The sequence below is a fragment of the Balaenoptera acutorostrata genome, chromosome 16 (assembly GCF_949987535.1).
Source record: "Balaenoptera acutorostrata chromosome 16, mBalAcu1.1, whole genome shotgun sequence".
Classification (NCBI taxonomy): domain Eukaryota; kingdom Metazoa; phylum Chordata; class Mammalia; order Artiodactyla; family Balaenopteridae; genus Balaenoptera; species Balaenoptera acutorostrata.
The window spans coordinates 65,209,334-65,234,677 of record NC_080079.1 but is presented as its reverse complement, the minus strand read 5'-3'; the positions used below and the strand labels follow the sequence as shown (position 1 = coordinate 65,234,677).

At 39.4% G+C, this 25,344-nt stretch overlaps 2 protein-coding genes across 5 annotated transcripts in view; both read left to right on the top strand.

Annotated features, from left to right (window-relative positions):
- On the top strand, positions 1-25,338 carry SUPV3L1 (Suv3 like RNA helicase). 4 transcript variants are annotated; one of them, XM_057531356.1, is made up of 15 exons: positions 1-351; positions 6,650-6,727; positions 7,113-7,220; positions 8,343-8,457; positions 9,621-9,789; positions 11,587-11,698; positions 14,082-14,159; positions 15,462-15,553; positions 16,924-17,104; positions 17,641-17,734; positions 18,474-18,693; positions 20,702-20,782; positions 21,386-21,562; positions 24,054-24,202; positions 24,699-24,788. In XM_057531356.1, exons 1-15 carry the CDS (start codon positions 78-80, stop codon positions 24,721-24,723), a joined length of 1,953 nt encoding a protein of 650 aa, XP_057387339.1. In that variant the 5' UTR covers positions 1-77; the 3' UTR covers positions 24,724-24,788. The 4 variants fall into 4 exon arrangements, with proteins under 4 accessions (XP_057387339.1, XP_007167832.2, XP_057387340.1 ...); XM_007167770.3 differs by lacking the exon at positions 24,699-24,788 and adding an exon at positions 24,861-25,338 and having other exon boundaries at positions 2-351; XM_057531355.1 differs by lacking the exons at positions 1-351; positions 24,699-24,788 and adding exons at positions 547-920; positions 24,861-25,338.
- The window catches only part of HKDC1 (hexokinase domain containing 1), a 59,878-nt gene continuing 59,291 nt past the window's right edge, over positions 24,758-25,344 (top strand). Inside the window, exon 1 of the mRNA XM_057531353.1 lies at positions 24,758-24,819. The gene's annotated coding sequence lies outside the window, so the exon portion shown is untranslated. The remainder of the gene's footprint in view (positions 24,820-25,344) is intronic.

Genomic DNA, 25,344 nt, shown 5'->3' with positions numbered 1-25,344 from the left:
ACTGGCGCTGTGCGTCACTGTCCGCCGCCGTGTCCGCAGGCTGCTCCAGCCGGCCTCTTCTCGAGCCTGCGGTCTCAATGTCCTTCCCCCGGTGTGCCCTGCTGTGGGCTCGGCTTCCCCCGGGGCGCCAGCCTGGCCCCCGGGCAGCCGTCTGCTCTGCCCTTCGCGCCCACACTGGGCCCTTTCCTGGGACTCTGGGGCACGTTCCTGCCGTTGCCTGCGCCTCTTCTTCTGCCTCAGGAGGCTCCAAAGCTCCGAACACGTCCTTGTTCGTGCCGCTGACTGTGAAACCGCAGGGCCGCAGCGCGGACGGCGATGTCGGGGCCGAGCTAACCCGCCCTCTGGACAAGAGTGAGTGCAGGAGCTGGCGAGGGCGGCGCGGGTGGTGTTGCAGGGCCCGCGAAGAAGCTTACCCCCGGCCCCCCCCCGCCCTTCCCCTGGAGACCCGAGGTCCCCTCGAGCGTTGTCATCGTGCCTGTCAGTGTCTGCCTCCCTTATTGGCGTGTGAGCCCCTCACGGCTTGGGACTGTGTCTGATTAATCCTTTGATGTGCTGCCCCAGAAATGGCTTTCTCTCTTTCACTGTTGTCCTGTGAATGGTTTAAGCCCTCTTGTGATGGGACGATTCACCTTTTTTGAGTCGTTAGGTGGACGACTGATTTCTAGCGTACTCTTTCTCCTCCCCCGCTACCCAGAACTATTGCTCCGAGAAGGGACAAGGGAGTGAGGCATTGAAAAGCCAGAGGAAGATTTCTTTCAGGAGTTTTTGTCATTGACTGGGTACCTACGCAAACCAGACACTGTGTTAGGCTGTATGGTGGTTGCCAAGAGGAACCAGACTCACATCCAGATCTCTTCTGCTCCAGAAACTTACAGTCTCGTGGGGAGGAAGGACCTATGGATGACCAACTGTACTACAAGGTAGAACATGATCAGGGTGTGCTCACCAAAGGTGGTAGGTTCCCTGGTCATCCGGGGCTCCAGAGGGAAAGGAATCGCTTAGCATCAGCAAGTGGCAAGATCTAATCCTATTGCTCCCCTGAAAAACATTGTTTAATGTTTTTCCATTGTTCCCAGTTTAAAAGGGTCTTCAATCCCTGCCTGATCTGGCGTGGGTACCTGTTGGAGAAGCATTGTTGCGCGCCACTCTCTTTGTTTCAGTCAAACTGATGAAATGTGCACTGTGCTCCAGGGCTTTTACACATGATACTCTCTCTGCCTAGAATACCTCTGTAATTCCATTTTCTTTTTCTTTTTCTAAGAATAACAATGGCTAATACTCAGTGTTTGCTAGAGATAGGTACTGTTTTAAGCAAGTGACCCATTTAATCTTTACAGTAACTCTTATGAAGTAGACAGTCTTTACCACTGACAGATATTTATCTAGTCACACAGTAGCACATACATAATATTTATATATTATGTAAACATATATATAATATATACATTTCTTCTGGTTGATTGTAACACATACATATATGTATATAAGTATATGTATATATATTATATGTATGTATGTATTTTTTTCTGGTTGATTGTAACACATACATATATGTATATAAGTATATGTATCTATATTATATGTATGTATGTATTTTTTCCTGGTTGATTGTAACACATACATATATGTATATAAGTATATGTATCTATATTATATGTATGTATGTATTTTTTTCTGGTTGATTGTAACACATTTAGCCATGTGAACACGATTGACTACAAGTAGAAAGATGGTGCATATTTGTGATAGTCATTACAGCACTTAAGTGACTGGCCCGATTTACAGTTTACTTACCTTTTCTCCATTTCCCAAATGGTAAAATGAGAATAATATTTTCTTTGCTTACATCTCTGGATTGTGAAAGTCATGATAACGTGTTGGGCAAAGCACTTTGAAAAGTGTAAAGGGGTGAACAAATGTAAACTAGTATCACTTGTAAACATTTGCTATTTGAAGAATGGACTTACCCTGCAGTAGAATCTGTGATGTGTGGAAACTGGGGAAACTATTCCCCTAGGAGCCCAAATAATCTATCCCAACTATATAGCATAGGTTGATGTGAGGATTTAACAAAATACGTATTTTTGGGTTATCGTATAAATAAAGGTTCTAAGCCTCTCTTTCTTTAGGGTGTAAAATAGCTGGTGTAAAATTCCTTGGATGTATTTTTACTCATGATCAGCTGGTCCCACCAGATTAGTGTTTTGAAATCTTTTGGGCACTGTTACGAATTTTTAAGTGTTTGGAAGTTCTAACAATGAAGTGCAGCTACCTTTGATGGCAGAGTGGCCCTCCCCTTTCTTGGACAGCTGACTAAGCTGGAAGTTTTGGGTGATCTCAAGTGGAACAGTGAAGGAGGAAGGTAGCACCCAGGCACTGAGGTAAGCTAGGTGAGCCCTGGCTGACCATGGGTGATTGATGCACCTCACATGATCTCTTTCTAATTTTTGATTGATCACTGGTATGTTTACAGGATGTGACAACAACAAATAATATTCATGGTGAATTTTATTAGCAGTTGTGACTCCTAGGGAAGGTATCAGATTAATTGAGACAGGTTGTGGTAGTTTCCTCATAGATGCTAGTAGTGGTAGATGGGTAGATGCAGATTGGAACTTGGATTCGTAGGGTTGAAGCCACTCAGCTCCATATTAGTGAAGTGAACTGGAGTCAGAGTTTTGGGGGAAGCTTGTTTGTCAAAACACCTGGATTGGTATGTTCTGGCAAATCATTCATGAAGTACAGAATTACGGTGTAATGCTAAGGGGGTCAAGATTATGGAGACAGTTTCTGCATAGGGTATTAGGCGACACTTTTCTGACCAGAGCACAGCTAGCTTCCTGGATGAGAATCATGCTGTTGATTACAAGGGGAACCTTAAGAAAGAACAGAAGCCTAACGAAGTCATTGTAATTTGATGTAAGTGTATCAGGTACAGATACATTTGAGGGTGTAGGGAATAGTCCTCTCTCACAGCCATCACCTGAGAGAGATGCAGAAGGGTCGGAGGCATTTGGCCTAATGCAGCTGTCTGCTGCAATAGGGGCAGTTTCAGTAAATCTAGTACTAGTTTTTATAATTCCCTTTGTGATGATACAAAAGGTTCATCATGAGTTCAGCCACTACTAGAACAGTATTTCAGTACTTCTTCATATTCAACAAGAGTGGTAATACTAGTTGTAATATTAAAGGGGTGGAAACTAAATGCCACTACTAGGTGGTCTTTGGTACAGTCTCTTCAGGATTGATTCTCCCTTTCCTTTTTGGATCCTAGAGATGTTCTGATATATTCTGATCACTTCTCTCCACCTGTGTTTCCACTGTGACTTTGGCGTTTCCAATTCTGTTTTTTTTTTTTTTAAATTATTTATTTATTTATTTATTTATGGCTGTGTTGGGTCTTCGTTTCTGTGCGAGGGCTTTCTCCAGTTGCGGAGACCGGGTGCCACTCTTCATCGCGGTGCGCGGGCCTCTCACCACCGCGGCCTCTCTTGTTGCGGAGCACAGGCTCCGGACGCGCAGGCTCAGTAATTGTGGCTCGCGGGCCTAGTTGCTCCGCGGCATGTGGGATCTTCCCGGACCAGGGCTCGAACCCGTGTCCCCCGCATTGGCGGGCAGATTCTCAACCACTGCGCCACCAGGGAAGCCCTCCAATTCTGTTTTGAAGAGGTTGAGTTTTGTACCTTTCCACCTGCTTCTCCAACCCTCAAGTGATCATAGAACTTTGATGTATTAAGAAATGGGCTTCTAGGGCTTCCCTGGTGGCGCAGTGGTTGAGAATCTGCCTGCCAATGCAGGGGACACGGGTTCGAGCCCTGGTCTGGGAAGATCCCACATGCCGCGGAGCGGCTGGGCCCGTGAGCCACAACTACTGAGCCTGCGCGTCTGCAGCCTGTGCTCCGCAACAGGAGAGCCTGCGATAGTGAGAGGCCCGCGCACCGCGATGAAGAGTGGTCCCCACTTGCCACAACTAGAGAAAGCCCTCGCACAGAAACGAAGACCCAACACAGCCATAAATAAATAAATAAATAAATAAATAAATAAATAAATAAATAAAAATTAAAAAAAAAAAAAAAAGAAATGGGCTTCTAGTTAATTACTGATAAGTACAGTGGAACAAGCGAATTAAAACATTTTAACAAAATGGGTAAATCATAAGGTTTAAGCAGTCCCAACCATTAGTAGTAGCTACTTTGTTCTTCATCGAGATGTACGTGGAGTGAGTAAAGTGGATCATTTCTGTGTAAAGACTCATGTGAGGTACATTTACGTTTTAGAAGAGAACCTGTTATTAAATCCCAAACTCCCATTGTAGGAAGCTGGAAGAAAGCTATTAACTGGTTAAAAGTTGTAGTACTGAGTCATTTCTACTGTGGCTGAAATCTAGAGTCTCCTTTAATCACCGTTAATTTCAATGAGAAATAACTGTGATCCCCAAATCAGGTCATTCTGTTAAGAACAATGAGACAGGGACTTTCCTGGTGGTGCAGTGGTTAAGAACCTGCCTGCCAATGCAGGGGACACGGGTTCGAGCCCTGGTCTGGAAAGATCCCACATGCTGCGGAGCAGCTAAGCCCGTGTGCCATGACTACTGAGCCTGTGCTCTAGAGCCCGCGAGCTACAACTGCTGAGCCCGTGTGCCACAACTCCTGAAGCCTGCGCACCTAGAGCCCATGCTCTGCAACAAGAGAAGCCACCACAGTGAGAAGCCTGCGCACCGCAACGAATAGTAGCCCCCGCTAGCCACAACTAGAGAAAGCCCGTGCGCAGCAATGAAGACCCAATGCAGCCATAAATAAATAAATAAATAATTTTTAAAAAGAACAATGAGACAGTTAAAGCTTAATTTTTATGAAAAACAAAACTATGTTTCCATATACTTCTGTTGTAGATTAAGTTTTCTTCAGTGCTATTTCCATTGTGTTAATGTTTTTGCAGTTATCTTTTAAATTTTAGATAAAAGAAAGTATTGATACAGAGAAACTTCACTTTTAGTATGTGGGTAGTATTCATTTTTTAAAACAGCTGTACAATATGATTTACATATCATAAAGTTTATCCATTTAAAGTGTAATTAAATGGTGTATTTGCAGGGTTGTGAAACTATCACCATAATCTAATTTTAGAACATTTTCATCACCCCCAAAAGAAATCCCATACCCAGAAACAGTGACTCCCCATTCCCCTAGCCCCCGGTCCCCTCTGCCCAGCCCGTGGCAACCACTAATCCACATTCTCTTTCTGTTTGGACCTTTCATATAAATAGTATACAGTACGTGGGCCTTCCTGACTAGTTTCTTTCACTTAGCATGAGAAACTTCATATTACTGAAGCATTTTAAATTGAGTGAAGTATCATAATTCTTGCATAACACTGGAGTATTAGTTACAGAAACTGGATTAATTCTAATAAATGTGATGTCTTCAGTTTGTATTGAGTTTATAGGTCAGCAGAATTTCCCCGAGCAATTGCGTGTGCCTTTTTTGTCACTGATTTTTCCCCTATTGTAAAGAAACTGTTGCAACCACTGGGTACAAAGTAACAGAGACCCAGAAATATCAGGATAGCTGCCTGTGATAGTAGATGTATTTGTATGCATCTTACATTTAGTTGTGGGCAAACCTAATGGCTAAACCAGCGACTTTGAAATTCCCTCATTCTGTAAAGCAAAGTTTTGATAGTGAGATGCTTTATTCAGGCTTAATTTCTTCAGTGAGTGTTGTGTGTGTGTTGTGGTTGGATGAAAATGCAGGCCACCTGGCCTTTCTGTGTTTCATGAGCAAAGACTGTATCAGTTTTAGCCTGCCTCCCAGAAATGTAGAGTGTATGGCTGGATTAGTAAAATGTTTATCTCTACAGAATAATGCAGTAGTGTTTTAACGTGTGCACTGTTAATACAATCTCAGCTTGATTAAAGTATTTTCACCTGTAAAATTAGGGACTCATGTTATTTCAGCAGGTATCTAATTCAACCTCCACTATAGCACAGTAATTTATCTGCTGTCACCCTTGAAATACAGTCATCTAAGCCTTGCTTGAGTACTTTCAGTGACAAGGAGCTGGCACTTTTGTGAGGCAACCCCTTTTCCCTGTTCTAATTATTAGGAAGTTCTTGTATAAATTACACTGAAATCTGTTTCCTTCACTTCCCACTGACTTTAGTTATGCCATCTAGAACAAAATATGTATAATCTGTTCTCCCTAAAATCATCTTCAAGCTAAAGATCATCCCTGGCTCCTTTAGTCATTCACATGAAAGCATAATGATCTGGCCCTCACAGTATTGGTTATCTTTCTAGATACCTTTAGCTGCTCACTATTTGATGTTCAGAATGGTTGTAAGTAAACAAAACAGAACATGGTTATCTAAAAGTGGTCTGATGGAGGCTAGGGGTGATGCTAATCCTGTAGCACCTTGCTTAGTCTTCTGCAGTATTACAGGAATATTGCATTGTTTGACCTTATACTTTTTCTAGACACTATTAAACTACAAAGAGTTTGTGATCAACTAAAACCTTCAAGTTCTTGCAACACTCAGTAGACTGCTGCCTTGAGTGTTACGACTTCAGGTTTCTTTTGCTCTTTGGGCATTTCTCTATCTGGAAAACAAATGTTAAACATATGTTAAATTTTTATATCTTTCTTCCAGATGAAGTAAAGAAGATCTTAGATAAGTTTTACAAGAGAAAAGAAATTCAGAAACTGAGTGCTGATTATGGACTCGATGGTAAGGCTAATAAGATTTCCATTAGAGACATTACTGCTTAGATTACAGCTTTGTCATTATTGTGTGGGACCTAGTGTGGCCTGGACATACGTATTAATACACAGTTGTAATCTAGAGAATGTCCCTGACTTTTGCTTCTCTCCAGGCAGGAGCTCGGCAGGATGCACCTGGGGAGCCAGACACACGGCAAGGGAGCTGTGTGTTCAGCTTTCCTTCATGCTCTACTAGAATATCAGTTTTAGCCCAGATCATAACAAGCCAGCTGTACTACAAGAAAAGAAAAAGACACTTTGAGGAGTTAGGTGTGATGTGTATATGTATTTTTTAAAATGAGAAATTAAATGAAAACTAAATCCTACCTATTTTGATTTTGTGTTTCCCACAGCTCGTCTCTTCCACCAAGCTTTCATAAGCTTTAGAAATTATATCATGCAGTCTCATTCCCTGGATGTGGACATTCACATTATTTTGAATGATATTTGCTTCAGTGCAGGCAAGTGTTTAGAGACTTTTTAAAATCCTGTTGAGCATACTTTCTGTTTCTTCCTATGTTTATTTCTCTAGTTAGGGCTTATTTGCTTTAGAATAAGCCCTGTTAATATCCTCTGTAAATAATTCAGTGCTTTCATAGGAGGCCTTCTAGGTCCTTTTGCTTTTATAGTGGGTCCCTGAACTGGTTATTAAATCACCCGTATGTCTTAGGCTGGAGGAAGACTGGGGTCTTGATCTGTCATTATCTGCTCTTCACTATGTAGTAATATAGGCTACAGTGAAATAAACTCTCACACAAGACAGAATTAATACATAACAGATTCCATCTGTTTCTGCCACTGGCTTGTTTCTCCCTCATATTAGGACAAAGCTCTTGCTATAAAAGAAAAAAATGTAGGAACATCATTATTTTGTTCCCATAGGCAGTTTGGCTTTGGTTATATTTTTATGTATTTGACTATTAGACTTTTGCCCTGGGCCAGGCACTGAGGTAGAACCTGGACACAAAGCAGAATTGGACACAGCCCCACCCTCATCAGAGCCACTAAGGTGTGGAAACTTCTTGCTGAGGAGTCAATTCACTTTCACGTTTTGTCTCTTAGTGGTCTCTGTAGTTTAAAAAATACTTGCACCTGTATTTCTCTTCAGTAACCACAGGCCTTCTCTCTAATGTATATTCCCAGGTTCTTTGTTTTTTGTTGTTTGTTTGTTTTGGCCGTACCATGCCACTTGCGGATCCTAGTTCCCCAACCAGGGATCGAACCCGGGCCCCCTCGCAATGAGGTGCCAAGTCCTAACCACTGGACTGCCAGGGAATTCCCCCAGGTTCTTTGTTTTTAACTTAACTTTCATCAATGCTGATCTTTACCTGTTTGCATAGAAGAAGTGGAACATGGTTGTTGAAAGCCAATTTTCTGTTTTCCTGGAAAATATAAGTGAAGGAAGGAGGAAAATGTAAGACAAAGCAGGATCTCAGGAAAGGATGGAGTTCCTTGTTTTAGGGTTTTTCTGTTTATTCTGGCGATGTCCCCTTAATTTAGCTCACTAAGAGTAAAGTTCTCATTCAGTTCAGTTATGGGTAACACTTAGATTGCACATATTAATACAATGTTTTATTTTCCAGCTCACGTGGATGATTTATTTCCATTTTTCTTGAGACATGCAAAACAGATATTTCCTGTGTTGGAATGTAAGGATGATCTACGTAAAATCAGTGACCTAAGAATACCGCCTAACTGGTTAGTTTCTTTATTTGTGGATTTGAAATTTTCAGTTTCTAATCTTGGGAAATTAGTGATCATTATAGATTTTTATTGTATGCTGGATGATAAATCATAAGTTGTCTAGATTGTTTTGTTTTCTCTAGAAAAGTGGGCAGTTTTGGCAGGCAGTTAACTGGTATCTCCCCTTGAATCCTAATCAGGTTTGGTTTAAGGTTTTATTAGGGCAGATCTAGAGTAGCCCTTTAGGGTGTCATCCTTACAATTCAGGTGTGGCCTTTCTGGTGTCTCGGCTGAATACGCTATTAATGAGCTCTCCCCACCACCACTGTGGCTGGAACTCCAGCATCTCCTAGCACTTTGCCACCTCTTTGAGACTTTCCACTCAGACTCTTAGCAAGCTGTCCTCTGTTAGGCCCTGCACATGCTCAGCCCAGCCCTTGGCCAAGGACCCAAGGAACTCCCACACAGGCTTCAAGGCACCCCCTCTACTGCGCCCTTTTTTCTCTTTCACACTCTGGCCTTCAAATTCCAGCTGCTTCAGCAGCTTTGAACTTGATCTCTACTGCTCAGCTCAGTGGGACTATTTTACCTTGCTTGGGTTCCACCTCCCTGTGCCCTACCGGGGCACAGCAGGGCTCATCTCAGGTGTTCCTTTCTTTTGGGGCTTGTAGTCCTGCACTGCCTCCTGTCCGTGTCCCCAGGCAGCTGCTGTATATATTTTGTCCAGTTTTGTACTTGTTTATGGTGAGAGGGCAAGTGCTCATGGCCAGAAGCAGAAGACTCAGTCATTTTATTGTATACAATAAATGCTGAAATTCAGAAGCCTAGGAATATTTATTTATAGGGCATATGTAGAGCTGTGGAAATAAAGTGGACAAATCTCTGGAGCTGTTAGCAGTTTAAACTTATTTTAGGTAACTCTTGGGGAAGGGGATTTGTACAGTGGCAAGAATATCCAATAAATTAATTTGCATTTGGATTTTTTTGTCCCCTAGTTAGTAAATGCTATTCTTGGAAAGCAGTCATTTTAGTGTGGATATGAAACTCATCATTTAATTTTTCAAAGATGCTATTTTATGAATGTTAAGAGGATGTTTCCTTGGAATTTTTTTCATTTAATACCTTTGCCAGGATTTTGAGGTTAATGGAATTAAGCTGTTTACCTACTCATGTTTTAGGTACCCAGAAGCCAGAGCCTTACAGCGGAAGATAATATTCCATTCAGGTCCCACAAACAGTGGAAAGACTTATCATGCAATCCAGAAATACTTGTCAGCAAAATCTGGAGTATATTGTGGCCCTTTAAAATTACTGGCACATGAGATCTTCGAAAAGAGTAATGCTGCTGTTAGTATATTACCAAATATTCTCTCTTTTTCTTGTTAATTTGGGGGAGAGTAGAGTGAAGGGGGTAGAGGGGGATGTAGTAATTTACTGTTAACAAAAAGTGCCATATTGCATTGCATCTAACAAGCCATCAAGTGTAAGATGTACTGTTACTTTACGTAAAACTGAGAAAGAAGATGATGCTGCTGACTGAATTCTGACATGCCATCCATTGTTAAGAGGTATCCTGGTTTCAGAGATACTAAAATGTGAAAAAATGTGTGTATTAGAATGAGTGAAATACAATATTACAGAATATTTCACATATACAGAGAAATGCAGGGAATAACATTTAGATAACCTGAGTCCACTACCCGGCTCCCATCAGATTCTAATATTTTGCCATACTTTTTTTTTTTTAAACTTTTTTTAAGAAATAAAATATTATTGGGGAATTCCCTGGCGGTCCAATGGTTAGGACTCGGTGCTTTCACTGCGGAGGGCCCGGGTTCAATCCCTGGTCAGGGAACTAAGATCCTGTAAGCCATGTGGCACAGCCAAAAAAAAAGAAAAAGAAAATATTGATATAGAGGAAATGCCCTCTGAACCCCTTCTTTGTCTCCTCAGAGTTACCCACCTACTCTGTTGTATTCAATTTACCTTTTTTTAAGATTAGACCTTTGATGCTGTCAACTAGAACTAACGATAAAGACTGAGAAAAGGACTGAATACCCTGTGGTCTGAGGCATCATTTCAGTAAAGGGGCCACATTTTAGTTCATTATTTTATTATGACTTTATAATGAAAGATTAACCCGTTTTGGTAGGTGATTTGCATTCTCTTTTATTATGTTCTGTATAATTTGTGTAATTTGCATACATAATGCCTCCTTATTCATAAATACTTAAAGTATTTCCACAGAACAAAGACTTTCTTCTACATAGCCTCAGGATATTCATTTAAAGTAGGACATTTAATATCGATAGAATACCATTATTTAATCCACAGTCCATATTCAAATTTTGCCAATTGTACTATAACACTGCCACCACTCCATTTCCCCGTCTGCACCCACCCCACCCTCGCCCTGATCCCAGCATTCTGTTCAGGGTCTCCCCCTGTGTTTTATTGTCATGTCTCTAGTTTCCATTAATCTGGGACAATTCCTCAGTCTTTCTTTGTCTTTCATAACCTTTACATTTTGAAAAACTACAGGTCAGTTGTGTTGTAAATTGTCCCTCAGTTTGGATATGTCTGATGTTTCCTCATTAGTTTCAGGCCACTGTGGAGACCAGCTGTTCCAGTTTGCCTGGACTCTCCCTGATTTAGCACCAGATGTTCTTCATCCTGGGGAACCCCTCAGTCCTGAGTGGACCGGGGTGGTTGGTAACTCAGATACACCATAGCATTGATGTTGGTCCTTCTCAAAGAAGTATATTAGGAGGTCTTTATATTCTTAAATTTTATTTATAATATTCTTCTTGAACATAGAAACAATTTCATTTTAATAAACTAAAATGGTACAGAAACTATTGAAATAGTACAAAGGTAAAAAGTGAAACTGCTGCAATTTCTCATGCTTTTGTTACCTGAGAATTTAGCTGATTTGAGATGTTTCCAAGTTTACTTAGGTTGTATAAGAGAGTGGCTTTTATTTTCTTATTAAAATTTTTTTTACAGGATTGGGAATATTTTGTTTCAACTATTAGACAAATAAATTTGACGTAATGGAGAGAATACTCTATTAAACATCCAAAACTTCTTTTTGCTATTGTTTTCAAGGTGGAAATAATTCCAGTTTTCTTTTTGTCATCTTAGGGTGTGCTATGTGACTTGGTAACAGGTGAAGAACGTGTGACAGTAGAGCCAGATGGGAAACAGGCTGCCCACGTTGCTTGTACTGTTGAGATGTGCAGTGTTACAACTCCTTGTATGTATATACCATTTTAAAAACTGTATGGTTTAGTATTTTTTTATTTTAAAATTCGGATGAACATGTGGAATGTGTTTTTTATTGTGAAAAAAATTTTAAATTGAGACAAAGAAAAGAGTAGTACAGCAAATACCCAGGACTTACCACTACTTAAAAATGCCAAACATTCTCTTATGTTTGCTTTTGAATTTCTTTCCCTTTTTCTCTTAAAAGAACTGAAATGTCAATAAGTATGAATTTTCCTTTGTATCACTCCCCAGTTCAATTCCTCTCCCCTCTTTTGATCCAATTGCTATCAAATATTTGGTATATACCTTTCCCTTTTTTTTTTTTTTTTGGTATCACTGTTATGTATTGCCTATCAATACTGTGGATTGTGTGTTTTAAAACATTTACATGATTATCATATTGCATTATTACTCCACAACTTGCTTTTTATTTTACACGTTTTTAGATCTAGTCTTGTTTACATATATATGTATCATGAATATATATCACATTTATTCATTTAAATTGTTATGTAGTATTCCATATTATGACTAAAATTATTCATTCCTCTATTAAAGAATATTTAGGTTGTTTAAAGTTTTTCACTATTACATATAGTACCACAGAGAACTTCTATTTAAGTACTGTAGTTTTGAAAGTATTTTAAATGAAAATTAACTTTTTTCCTTATTATGTAGGCAATCATTTCTTCATTATAGAAAACATAAAAATAAATGCAAAGAGAAGGAAAAAAAATATTTCCCAATTCCACCCATCCAGAATCAACAAGTGTTAACCCTGTGGTGTATATTTTCTAGATTGTGTTTGTATTGTGTATGCATATACTTACGTGTGCATCGTGGGTGTGTATATTAAATAAAATAGGGATTATATATTATGTACTATTTGGTAGCTTGCTTTTTTCATTTTAATAATCTTAACTTTCTGAGTAAATGGATAGTTTTCAAAAAAATCCATTTATTCTAAAAGTAATACATTGTAAAAATTAAAATAGCACATATAAATCAAAATTCCTTCTTCTGCCCCCTCTTTTCTAATCTTGTTTGTATACGCTCAGATATGCTAGTAATTTTTAATCTGATGGTTTTTCAGTATAAAATTAGCTTTCTTTTGTTTGTTAAATGTCATTGTGGGCATATTAAATCTTTCCTTTTTTTAAAATATGCTCCTTGCAAATCCTTGGTATTTTGGGAAGCAAACTAAAATATAATTTATATGACTTAAAAAGAATAAAATAATATGGTTGGAAGCATTTTGGCATTAGAAAATAAAATGAGCCACTATTTATTTTACCATAATAATAAGCTTTAAAACCCCTAAGAAGGAGCAGAGCTGGAGCTCAGGGAATTACACGTTCTTCTCCGGTTCTCCTCCTGACACCCGTCTGGATTCCTGAGGCGCTTCATTTTACTGCAGGGTTATCTACTCCTTGGTCCCAGGAGCTACTTCAACTGCTGTGTGGATGTGTTCTTATTAGGCAGATTCTCCAGGCTGCCTCTGAGATTGCAGAAAATAGGACAATTGAACCTGTTCAGTTTGGGAGGCAGTGCAGTAGAGATGGTCTGGGTTTGAATTTCACGGTTTTAAATCTTACACTAGGGCCAGTGACTTAACTTCTCTGGGTCTCAGTTTATTCTTCTGTAAAATGTAAATGTAGGGGAATTTCCTGGTGGTCCAGTGGTTAGGAGTCCTCGCTTTCACTGCCGACGACGGCGTGGGTTCAATCCCTGGTTGGGGAACTAGGATCCCGCAAGCTGCACGGCGTGGCCAAAGACAATTTTTTTTTAATTAAAAAAAAAAAAAAGGGCTTCCCTGGTGGCGCAGTGGTTGAGAATCTGCCTGCCAATAATGCAGGGGACACGGGTTCGAGCCCTGGTCTGGGAAGATCCCACATGCCGCAGAGCGGCTGGGCCCGTGAGCCACAATTACTGAGCCTGCGCGTCTGGAGCCTGTGCCCCGCAACGGGAGGGGCCGCGATAGTGAAAGGCCCGCGCACCGCGATGAAGAGTGGCCCCCACTTGCCGCAACTGGAGAAAGCCCTAGCACAGAAACGAAGACCCAACATAGCAATCAATCAATCAATTAATCAATAAAAAAAAATAAATCTTTAAAAAAAAAAAAAAAAAAAAAAAAAGATGAGATTAAAAATTTTAAAAAAGGAAATGTAAGTAATAATGATACTTACCTAATGGATTTGTTGTGAGGATTAAATGAGTTGTAAAGCACTTAGAACAAGCCTGCCAGAAACGAAGCACCTAATAAGTAATGATGATGATTATGGTGGTATTGAAAGCTTGAATTTTGGTATTGTGATTTGTTTATAATACTATTGAAGTAGATTGTCTTGCTCATGATAACTTTTTATTTCAAGATGAAGTGGCCGTGATTGATGAAATTCAAATGATTAAAGATCCAGCCAGAGGATGGGCCTGGACCAGAGCACTACTAGGTTGGTGGTCTTATTGCTATAAAACCTGTGCTTTGTGACATCTGCACTGGGATTTATCTGCATTTATCTGCTTGACATTGCCAAATAGAGCAGCTAGATTCTCTTTTGACACAAATCAAACAAAAACGTCAGCTAAGTGTGAGCTTTAATTTTCTAAATATTGTTCTAATAATGGGAAGTCCATTTTTTCTATGATAAAATTAGCATAATCACTTAATTAAAGTGTTCAAATCTTGCCATATTTACACAACCACTATTAACATTTTGGTGTTTCATGACAGTCTTTTTTCTCATGTATATGGTGTTTTGTGAATATATAATTTTTATCTTGCTTTTTTTTTCAGTTCTGTTGTTTCATAGACTTTTTTTTCATACCACATATTAATGTTGCATGTTCTCCATTGAAGAACTGTACTACACAGTCGTCCTTTGGTATTTGTGGGATGTTGGTTCCTGGACCCCCACAGATACCAAAATCTGCAGATGCTCAAATCCCTTACAGTTGGATGGCTTCTGCATCCATGAATTCAACCAGACGCGGATTGAATACGTTCAATCCGCGGTTGGTTGAATCTGCAGATGCGAAACCTGTGGATGTGGGATACCAGTTGTAATTTGTCCCAAAGAGTCGAACATTTTTCCCTATGATTAATGATGCAGTAAAAATCTTTGTAGGCGTAACTTTTTATTCATTTTATTACTTCTTTAGGATAGGCTCCTGCAAGTGAGTGAGGTCCATAGACATGAATGAACATTTCTCCTGCTTGATATTGGAGTGAATTTTTGATCAGCATGTTGTAGGGCAAGTGTTTTCAAATTTTAAAGCATAGGAACTCTTTGTGTAAGCAAAGACTATACACTAAAGCCTGTAATATAAAATAGATGAAAGTGGATATGCTCAGGGGTAAGGAGCTTGGAGTTTCTTCTACCCACCAGCCCCCCAGCCTCTGAGGCACCTCAGTGATTCCATGGAGCCTAATTTGAAAAAGAAAAGTATAGGACTAATGTTCAGTATTAACCATCAAAATGCAGGTTCTAGTTCAGGCTGGCTTCATCCTCTAGTAGACTCAAAACCTTGGCCAAAGCAATTTAAAAACCCCAAGATTTATAAAAGTGGTGATAATTTTTGCCTACTAGAAGGTTTTGTTTTGAGGTTAGAATCATAGAGATAATATGAAAACACTTGGTAAAGTTGTAAAGCAATAAGGTAAGCAAACTTAAAGTATTTTTGGTATGTAAAGTATTGCATATTTAATTTTATATCTTTAAAATTTTTAAAAATGCCAATTTTGCATTTAACAGGACTCTGTGCTGAAGAAATCCATTTGTGTGGAGAATCTGCTGCTATTGACCTGGTTACCGAGCTTATGTACACAACTGGGGAAGATGTGGAGGTACTAGATTATACACTTTGTTCTCAAGGTGGCATAGCAAATAGCCCAGAGTACCCAGGCAGTGGCTTCATAGGCCCCAGATGGTGGCAAAATCAGAACTTGAAAGATTAGCTTCATTTCCTCATAGTTGACTAGATCATACATAGTTGGTTGACCCTCATGAACTAAAGTTCTGACTGCGTGGCTGTCACACCCTAAGTCTCCAAAAGTATAAGGAGATTCCTTATCTTTTTTGACAAAACCTTTTGGAGTTTAAACAGAACTCTTTAGAATTAAATAAATCAGGAATGTTGGAAGTTGGAGTCTCCAGCAAAAGTTTGTGATTTTCAAAGTCTCAGATGTCAGATATTGGGGACTTTGATATATATCTGATTGGTAGAGATAGTTTATACCCTTTTTCAAATTCCTAGAGTAGGAAGCAACTCATTTCCATTTAATCCTACTTTTTGTTTTCTTTTCCAGACTTCTGTAATAAAATGAAGAAATATTTTTAAATTGGTCCATTACTTTAGTTTTGTGCTCAGCTTTCAGGGAGAGATAGTGGAATATAGTGGAAGAAATTCTGGGTTCTAGTCTTGGCTTTGCTGTTATTCACTTTGTGTTTTTAGGCAAATCACAGAAGGCTAGAACTGGAAAAATCCTCATCAGACCTGATCTTTTATTAAACTCTATTTTATTCTTTCATAAAAGGGAAATAATAGTTAATAACCCTTCTGAAATTAGCACGTTGCCATAAAAATCAAATATATATGGAAGTGCTTTGAAAATTAATGAAATCCTCTGTAACATTTTGTTAATTTAGTAATACCAGTGAGAATGGATGGTAACATTTATAATATCAAAATAGATGTTTTTCTGTATTTTCTCTTGAAAAAGTTGGAACTTACCAGTTTCTAGCTACTCTTTTTTTTTTTTTTTTTTTTAATATTTATTGAAGTATAGTTGCTTTACAATGTTATGTTTTGGGGTTTTTTTGTGTTTTTTTTGTTTTAATTATTATTTATTTTATTTATTTATTTTTGGCTGTGTTGGGTCTTCGTTTCTGTGCGAGGGCTTTCTCTAGTTGTGGCAAGCGGGGGCCACTCTTCATCGCGGTGCGCGGGCCTCTCACCATCGCGGCCTCTCTTGTTGCCGGTCAGGCTCCAGACGCGCAGGCTCAGCAGTTGTGGCTCACGGGCCCAGTTGCTCCGCGGCATGTGGGATCCTCCCAGACCAGGGCTCGAACCCGTGTGCCCTGCATCGGCAGGCAGACTCTCAACCACTGCGCCACCAGGGAAGCCCTCTAGCTACTCTTGATTGTGAGTTTTTCACAATATTAGAAGAAGCTGAGTTAGGTATGTTATTTTACAATATCATATCGTTTATTGTAGGTTCGAACCTATAAGAGGCTTACCCCCATTTTTGTGCTGGATCACGCATTAGAATCTTTAGACAACCTTCGGCCTGGGGACTGCATTGTCTGTTTTAGCAAGAATGATATTTATTCTGTGAGTCGACAGATTGAAATTCGGGGATTGGAATCAGCTGTTATATATGGCAGTCTCCCACCTGGTAATTATTGGCTTTCATCATGACAAGATATGAAATCTCTTGTTTTTGCCATTTATGTTGAGATATGTCTAGAAAACACAGTAAAAGATATGAATTAAGTTGCTTGGTGTGTAATTTGTTATAGGTCATATAAAATAAATATTTCTCTAGTCACCTTTGTGGTGATAGAAGTATTTTAATTATAGCTCTTGTTACTTGCTATTATTAGACTGTATTTTTAAATGTTGAGCTGATGATTTTCTTACAGAAATGTCATTAAAATATGAACTTGGTAATATTCTTAAAATATTACCAGAAATCTATTGATAAGTGTCCTCAGAAATAATAAGAGGATTGTGTTGCTCTCTGTGGGTATACTTAGTGGAATAGAAATAAAGGATAAGTGGCTCCTTGAGAATGTAAAGAAATACGTTTGAAACAATAAGAGTTTTATCCATAAAAATGGAGAGTAGGAGGTAAGGGTTTCCAAGATATATTTAGTGTGATGTAGTAAAAGATTGAGAATACTGATTTAACATAAACTGTTTCTATTTTAGGGACCAAACTTGCTCAGGCAAGAAAGTTTAATGATCCTGATGATCCATGCAAAATCCTGGTTGCTACAGATGCAGTTGGCATGGGACTTAATTTGTAAGTAATCTGTTTTTAATAATCATGGATATTCAGTGGGTTAGATGGAAATTAGAAAACTTATAATTGGCATTAGAATGACCAGACACTTTGGTTTAGGAGAATGGATATTATAGTATAGATCTGAGATTTATCTTGCTCACACCTGTTGAGGGAATAAAATGAAAATATCACATAACACTTGGACTTTTGAGTGCTGCTTCCTACCACTGCTAACCTATTGCATTACCTCACTTTATTTTCAGTGTCTCAGTCAACAAGGGTGTGTGCCTGTTGGGCGTGCAGGGCCAGCCACTATTTTTAGGGGTTAGCAATATTAAGCCTGAATATTCCTCTCCGGGGAATGAATGCAACTGTACCTTTATGCATGAAAGAACTATTCAAAGCCGTTAACAGCAGTCAATGTTTAAAAGTAGCCTAAGAAGGCTTTATGTGGTTTATTTGTAAAAAAGTTATTTTCTAGAGCCTTACTGAGGTATAATTTACATATTATACGGTTCACCCATTTTAAATGTATAATTTGATGATGATTTTTAGTAAGTGTACACAGTTGTTAAAAAATGCTATCTAAAGGGAAGAAAAAGAATTACCAACAAACCCTTTTACTTTACTTTGTAAACAGTGGGCAATATTGCAAGTAGGCCTAAACTAGAATTAGAGTGAGCATTTCTGTAATGAATCAAATGATGGACGGTTTTTCAGACAGCAGTCTGTGAGATCATTTGTATTTCTGTTCCAGGAGCATAAGAAGAATTATTTTTTACTCCCTTATGAAGCCCAGTATCAGTGAAAAGGGAGAGAAAGAAATAGAACCAATCACCACCTCTCAAGCCTTGCAGATTGCTGGCAGAGCTGGTAGATTCAGTTCAAAATTTAAAGAAGGAGAGGTTACAACAATGAATCGAGAAGACCTCAGTTTATTAAAGGAAATTTTGAATAGGCCTGTGGAGCCTATAAAGGTAAGGTGTAACATAGTAATTGCTACTTCTCTGTGGAGGACAGTCATTCCTTCCTTCACTTACTTTCCAGACTTTTGCCTCAGACACCTGAAAACAAATAAGCAAAAGAAAATTTTGTGCCATGAAAATCATGTCAAGAAAACCCTGCTTTGGGCTTCCCTGGTGGTGCAGTGGTTAAGAATCTGCCTGCCAATTCAGGGGACACGGGTTCGAGCCTTGGTCCGGGAAGATCCCACATGCTGCGGAGCAACTAAGCCCGTGCACCACAATTACTGAGCCTGCGCTCTAGAGCCCGCGAGCCACAACTATTGAGCCTGCGTGCCGCAACTACCAAAGCCTACGCGCCTAGAGCCCATGCTCCGCAGCAAGAGAAGCCACCACAATGAGAAGCCCGCGCACCACAGCAAAGAGTAGCCCCCGCTCGCTGCAACTAGAGAAAGCTCGTGCACAGCAACAAGGAACCAACGCAGCCAAAAATTTAAAAAGTAAATAAATAAAAAAATAAAGAAGAGAAAACCCTGCTTTATTGCTTTTGAGAGGCCTAATAGAGACCCCTTGGTTAGAGAATGGTATGCAAGTGAAAGATTCAGATTTTACAAATGTAGCCATAATATAACAAGTTTAGTAAACCTGATTTTCCTTTAGTTCTTCCTATAATCTAGCAGTGGGTGGGGATAGGGCCACGGTTGCTTCAGGTGGGCACACAGCTATGTCAGCAGACTGAAAATTGTGAGAAGCTTGGAAGTAGAAGAAATGTGTGTGGGGGGCAAAAATAGCATTAAGCTATACAACTTCGAACCAGTAAGGACAGGGTTAAATTTTGCTTAGTGTAGTTAATGAGGCAGAAGTGTACATGTTTTAAACAAACTGTTAACAAATTAAAGCTTGCCTGGAAAATTCACTAATTAAGGCTCATCTGATTTTAGTGACCCCACGTAAAAGGGTATATAAATGAGAGAATGCAAGGAAAAGTTCCTGGAGGAAAGCTGTGGTTGAAATCATTTCTGTAGCTTTTGTTAAGAGTGCAGCTGAGGGCTTCCCTGGTGGCGCAGTGGTTAAGAATCCGCCTGCCAATGCAGGGGACACGGGTTCAAGCCCTGGTCCAGGAAGATCCCACATGCCGCGGAGCAACTAAGCCCATGCGCCACAACTACTGAGCCTGCACTCTAGAGCCTGCGAGCCACAACTACTGAGCCCACGAGCCACAACTACTAAAGCCTGCACGCCTAGAGCCTGTGCTCCGCAACAAGAGAAGCCACTGCAATGAGTAGAAGCCTGCGCACCGCAACAAAGAGTAGCCCCCGCTCGCCACAACTAGAGAAAGCCCGCGGGCAGCAACAAAGATCCAACCCAGCCAAAAATAAATAAATAAATAAATAAATAAATAAATAAAAAAGAGTGCAGCTGATAATGAATCTCCCCCATCTCCCTCCTGTGTAGCTCCTTTCTTGTGTTCATCGTCTTCCTCCCTCCCATGACTCATCTCTCCTCCTTTCCTCTTTCTTTTTCCCATTCCTTTTCTCTCTTATTTTCTTGCTTATACTTATTGTGGGCAGTTCTTAACATTGTAAATATACAGGTAAAGAGATAGCTGACCTCCAATTTAGACATTTTCTCTTTTATGTATGTATGTCAGTTTTATTGCCCTGGTTAAAGTGATTGGGTTTTCCTTTTTCGTTTTTGTTCAGTGGAGAGAATTGGGACCCCGGAAACTATTTGTGGTACTCTGTCAGGTCATCATAGATTTCAGAAATATAACTAAAATATAAGCAAAAGATTAATTACTCAATGGGTATACTTGGTTAGTTTTACTAAATCGTCTCCTCAGCTTTCCCAGTTGGTAATAAATGGCAAAGTATGATGCTTTTCTCTGTTTTACTCAAATTCTTGTCCCTTAACTCATTTGGTAATAGCTTAACCTGAATATAGGACTTATCTTGAAATAACTTAAGAAAACTTATCCTTAAAAAAAAAAAATAAGCTTATGGTTGTTTTTTCTTTACTAAAGGCAGCTGGTCTTCATCCAACTGCTGAACAGATTGAAATGTTTGCCTACCATCTCCCTGACACAACGCTTTCTAACCTCATTGTAAGTAGAAACTCTTATATCGCTTTTCTAAAAAGGTCAGTATGTCAGACAGTTACTGGTTGACCTTGTGGACATGAATGGATAGTCTGTTTTTGTGAAGTTGCTGTTTATGAAGTTTATCTTGAAAGCGGAAACTTTCTCTCAAAATCTTTTGGGACTTTTGTCCTGAGGAATTTTCTGAGTATTTCAGGTCGGGAAGGCTATGGGGGAAGTCTGTTAGCTTCAGGAGGCAGTGAATTAAGCAGGCCTTTCTGGAAGTCTGTTAATGGATTCAAGTGATTGTCATTTATAGACTTGAGTACTTTATTCATGCCTAGCTAGGTAGTCCAGTAATTTAATATATTTTTTTCCCCCAGGATATTTTTGTAGACTTTTCACAAGTTGATGGGCAGTATTTTGTCTGCAATATGGATGATTTTAAATTTTCTGCAGAATTGATCTAGCAGGCTATGGGGGAAGTCTGTTAGCTTGAGGAGGCAGTGAATTAAGCAGGCCTTTCTGGAAGTCTGTTAATGGATTAAAGCGATTGTCATTTATAGACTTGAGTACTTTATTCATGCCCAGCTAGGTAGTCCAGTAATTTAATATATTTTTCCCCCCCAGGATATTTTTGTAGACTTTTCACAAGTTGATGGGCAGTATTTTGTCTGCAATATGGATGATTTTAAATTTTCTGCAGAGTTGATCCAGCATATTCCATTAAGTCTACGAGTGAGGTATGTTTTCTGCACAGCCCCTATCAACAAGAAGCAGCCTTTTGTCTGTTCTTCATTGTTACAGGTAAGCCTTTATCTTTGTGATATTTTGAGTTGTTTCAGGTTGATGCATTTTCCCCAAACAATAGTTTGTTATTCAAAATAAAGAAATAAGAGAATACCCTTTAATATGAGATACTGTGTACGAACTTAAATAAAAATGGCTCTTTTTCCTTACAGATAATATTTTGGGGGAAGGAGAAGTCTTGCTTTGTATTTGGGCTTATATGGTAGCCTTTTTGAAGAAGATAAAACAAATAATTAAACAGTTTTTTCGAGGAAAGGAGTCTTTGCCTGATGATATACTTTTTCCTTATTGGTGTTGGGTAATATGTTTTGGAAGGGAGATGGCTTTGGGGTCAGTAGTGGCAATAGTATTCAGTTTTCTTAACTATCAGGCATTGGGCCAGGGATGGCTGTCTTGTGTGAATTTGGTGCCAAGATTCCAGCCTCTTTTCTTTTAACTCATTTGGGTAGGGATACAAATCTCTAACTTATGAGCACAAGATTCACCCAAACAGGGGGACTAGGCAAAGGCAGTAGAAGCTGAACTTCCAATCTCCTGCCGTGTCCTCTCACATCTCTGGGCCCTTGCTCTCCCTCTTGCTTCTGCTTGGAGCACCCTCCCCACTAAACCCAAAGGTCTCCTCTTCGAATCTTTTCCTGATTCATCGTTGTAGTTTCACTGCCATCTTCTTAATAGCTGTTAGCTTTCTGCATACTAGCTCTGTTCTTATCAAATCTATTTATAAGCTTATGTTTTAAATTACTTTAAAGTTACATAAATAATACATAAGTACTTTTTTTGTGTGAGCAAAATTAAAACATTAGAGAAGGTTAAATTGGGCTACCACCTTCAGTCTCAGTCCTCTGGCATAACTACTATTATCAGCTTTGTGTATCCTTGCAGACCTTTTCCGTTACATTCGCCTACATACCTGTATGAGTAGAAATTCTAGTTTTTGTTGGGTGGGTGTGCTTTCCCATAAATGTTACAATGAATTAGTCTGTAGCTTGCCTTTTTCTTTTTTCCTTAATGTGTCTCAGAGGTGTTCCGTGTCCAGCTATTTACTGTGTCCAGCTATTACCAGCTCTATGTTTCTTAGAGCTGGCATTTGTGAGAGAGCTAACTAGCATAAGGTTGAAGTTTATGGAACAAAGCCTTAAACTTAAAAAACTGGCCTGGATGGAGCTGGAGCCCATGGCCCTGACCCCATTTACACCATTCTTCAAGCAGCTACCCTAATAAAGCGGAAGCATATTACTAAGGAGTAAGGAGTCTGGAACAGTACAGGTCAATAGTTGTTACGTGTTGTGTTTACAGATTAAAATGTGAAATCTAGAGATATTTCTTTTTTCTTGATCTCCATTATTACTGAAGTATAAAGGAGCTCAATCCCACTGATGGTCTCTGATGGCCCTTAGGAAGTTGTTTTGAAACGTGTTCCATGGCTCCTGCATGGGCCTCTCTCCCTCCCCGTCTCTGAGCAGCTCCATGCTTAGCTCTTTTACATATTGGGCTTCCATTAGTTGTTTGTGGCCAAAAATATTAAAGCCACTGCCTTTATAAGATAACTTTTTGGCATGTCCTGCTTATTAGTAAGTTAGTGTGGTCACATTTACATTCTTCATGGCTGTCCTACTTGGCATTCATTAAACCTAGCAGAATGCACCAGACTGAAATTAATAAAATTGTAACATTATTTAACCACAATTATTTGAAAACTGCCCTGCCTCTCTAAAGTATTGACCTTGCTTAGGTTAAGTATTTAGAGATAATTTTCCCTAATTAGGAAATGAACCATTTGAAGTCACCTTATCCTTGAAGCTAAAGATTTTAAACTTCTGCTTGATAGTTCTTGCATGGTTTTATTTCTGTCTCCTATAGTATATTGTGATGCATAATAATGCCTAGCATTGTCTGGGAGGCGGCATATCCTCCAAGAGTGTCTTGTGGTTCAAGAAGGAGGTATGGTGGTGTTATGGTAATGAGGAAGCTGAAGCACAGTGGTGACTTGGCCAAAACTATATAACTAGTAAAGAGGCAGTCACTTTACTAGTTTGATTGACTCATGACCAACCTTGCACAAAGCCACCTCAAAGAGTTTCTTTATAATAAGGGAGGATATTAAAAAATACAAGCTCATATTTGAAGCTATAGGACTATTGCATGAAGGAATGAGAGTCTTCGGGTACTGTCTGCCTGGAACTTAGAACATTAATTGTTCATAAAAGTTAATAGACAGTCCCTGGAAAGCTAGTTCATGTACATATTGTTGCCCTGGTTTTGGAAAAAAGAAGGAAATCATCCTTTTTTTAAAAAAAAAATACCTTTATAAGATATTAAATGTTCTCTAAAATACAGAAAAGTATAAAGAAGGAGAGAAACCAGCCTGCCTATTGAGATATAGCCACAGTTAACATTTTGTTGTGCTGTTTGTTTGGTTTTTTTTCTGGTCACAGACTGAAGTGAATTCTGATTGTTTTACCAAATTCGTTTCTTATGTTTCTCTCAGTTTGCCAGGCAGTATAGCAGGAATGAGCCCCTGACCTTCTCATGGTTACGACGATATATTAAATGGCCGTTACTTCCACCTAAGAATATTAAAGACCTCATGGATCTTGAAGCTGTCCATGATGTCTTGGATCTTTACCTGTGGCTAAGGTATCAATTTTTTTCCTGTATGTGCTCTCATTTTTTAAGTAATAGGGCGAATCAAAGGTTTCATGATGGTCTTTTGCACTTTCAAATTAGGGACATATTTGCAGGGTGCTCTATTTTATGTTTATTGTCCATTAAGGCAGTTGAGCCTGGTTTATACCTATTCCAAAAATGACTTAAGGAGTTCTTATGATTCTAGTTAAGATAGGTAGGTGAGAAAGTCCCCTAGATCCTTGTTACGCAAGTGGTGATCCCTGGACCAAAAGCCTTGTTATCAACTGGGAGCTTGTTAAAAATAGAGACTATCAGACCCACCCAAGGCTTAATCAAATTCTGCATTGTAACAGGATCCTGAGGTTACTCATGTATACATCGTGATTTGAGAGGTACTGCTGTAGATCAGTGGTTATCAAAGGAGGGGCATGTCCCACTAGGGGAGCATATTGGAATCATTTAAGATATGAGCAATGACCGACTCTCATAACAACATCTTCCTTAGGTGTGTTGGCCGAAATAAAGGTTGAGCAAAGGCACTGGACACAGTTTTGCAAAAACAGAATATTTGGAATGAGTCAGTGTCAAGATGTAGTTACTTCATTGAGATTAGTCCAGCGACTGCGGTAAGAGCTGTTCCTATAATGTAATATGTCTTTTTTTCCAGCTACCGGTTTATAGATATGTTTCCAGATGCCAGCCTTGTTCGAGATCTCCAGAAACAATTAGATGGCATTATCCAAGATGGTGTACATAACATCACCAAACTGATTAAAATTTCAGAGGCACATAAACTGCTGAATTTGCAGAACTCATCAGCAGAAAGCCAGTCCCGTTTGTCAGGAACAGTAAAGAGCCAAACTAGAAGGAATCACGGCACCAAAGCTTTAGGGAGTAAAGCTGCTGGACCACTTGGCCCTGGTGCAGGAGAGAAATCCCTTGCTTCCAGATTGGTGCAGCAAGGCCTCCTCACTGCAGACATGCTGAAACAGCTAGAAAAAGAGTGGATGACACAACAAACTGAGCATGGCAAAGGAAGAACAGAATCTGGGACTTCCTCAAAAGGGACAAGAAGAAAGAAGAAGGAACCCGATTCAGATTAGTTTTATTTTTATTTTTGCAAATAAAAATCTATTTTAAAATCCTTTTTT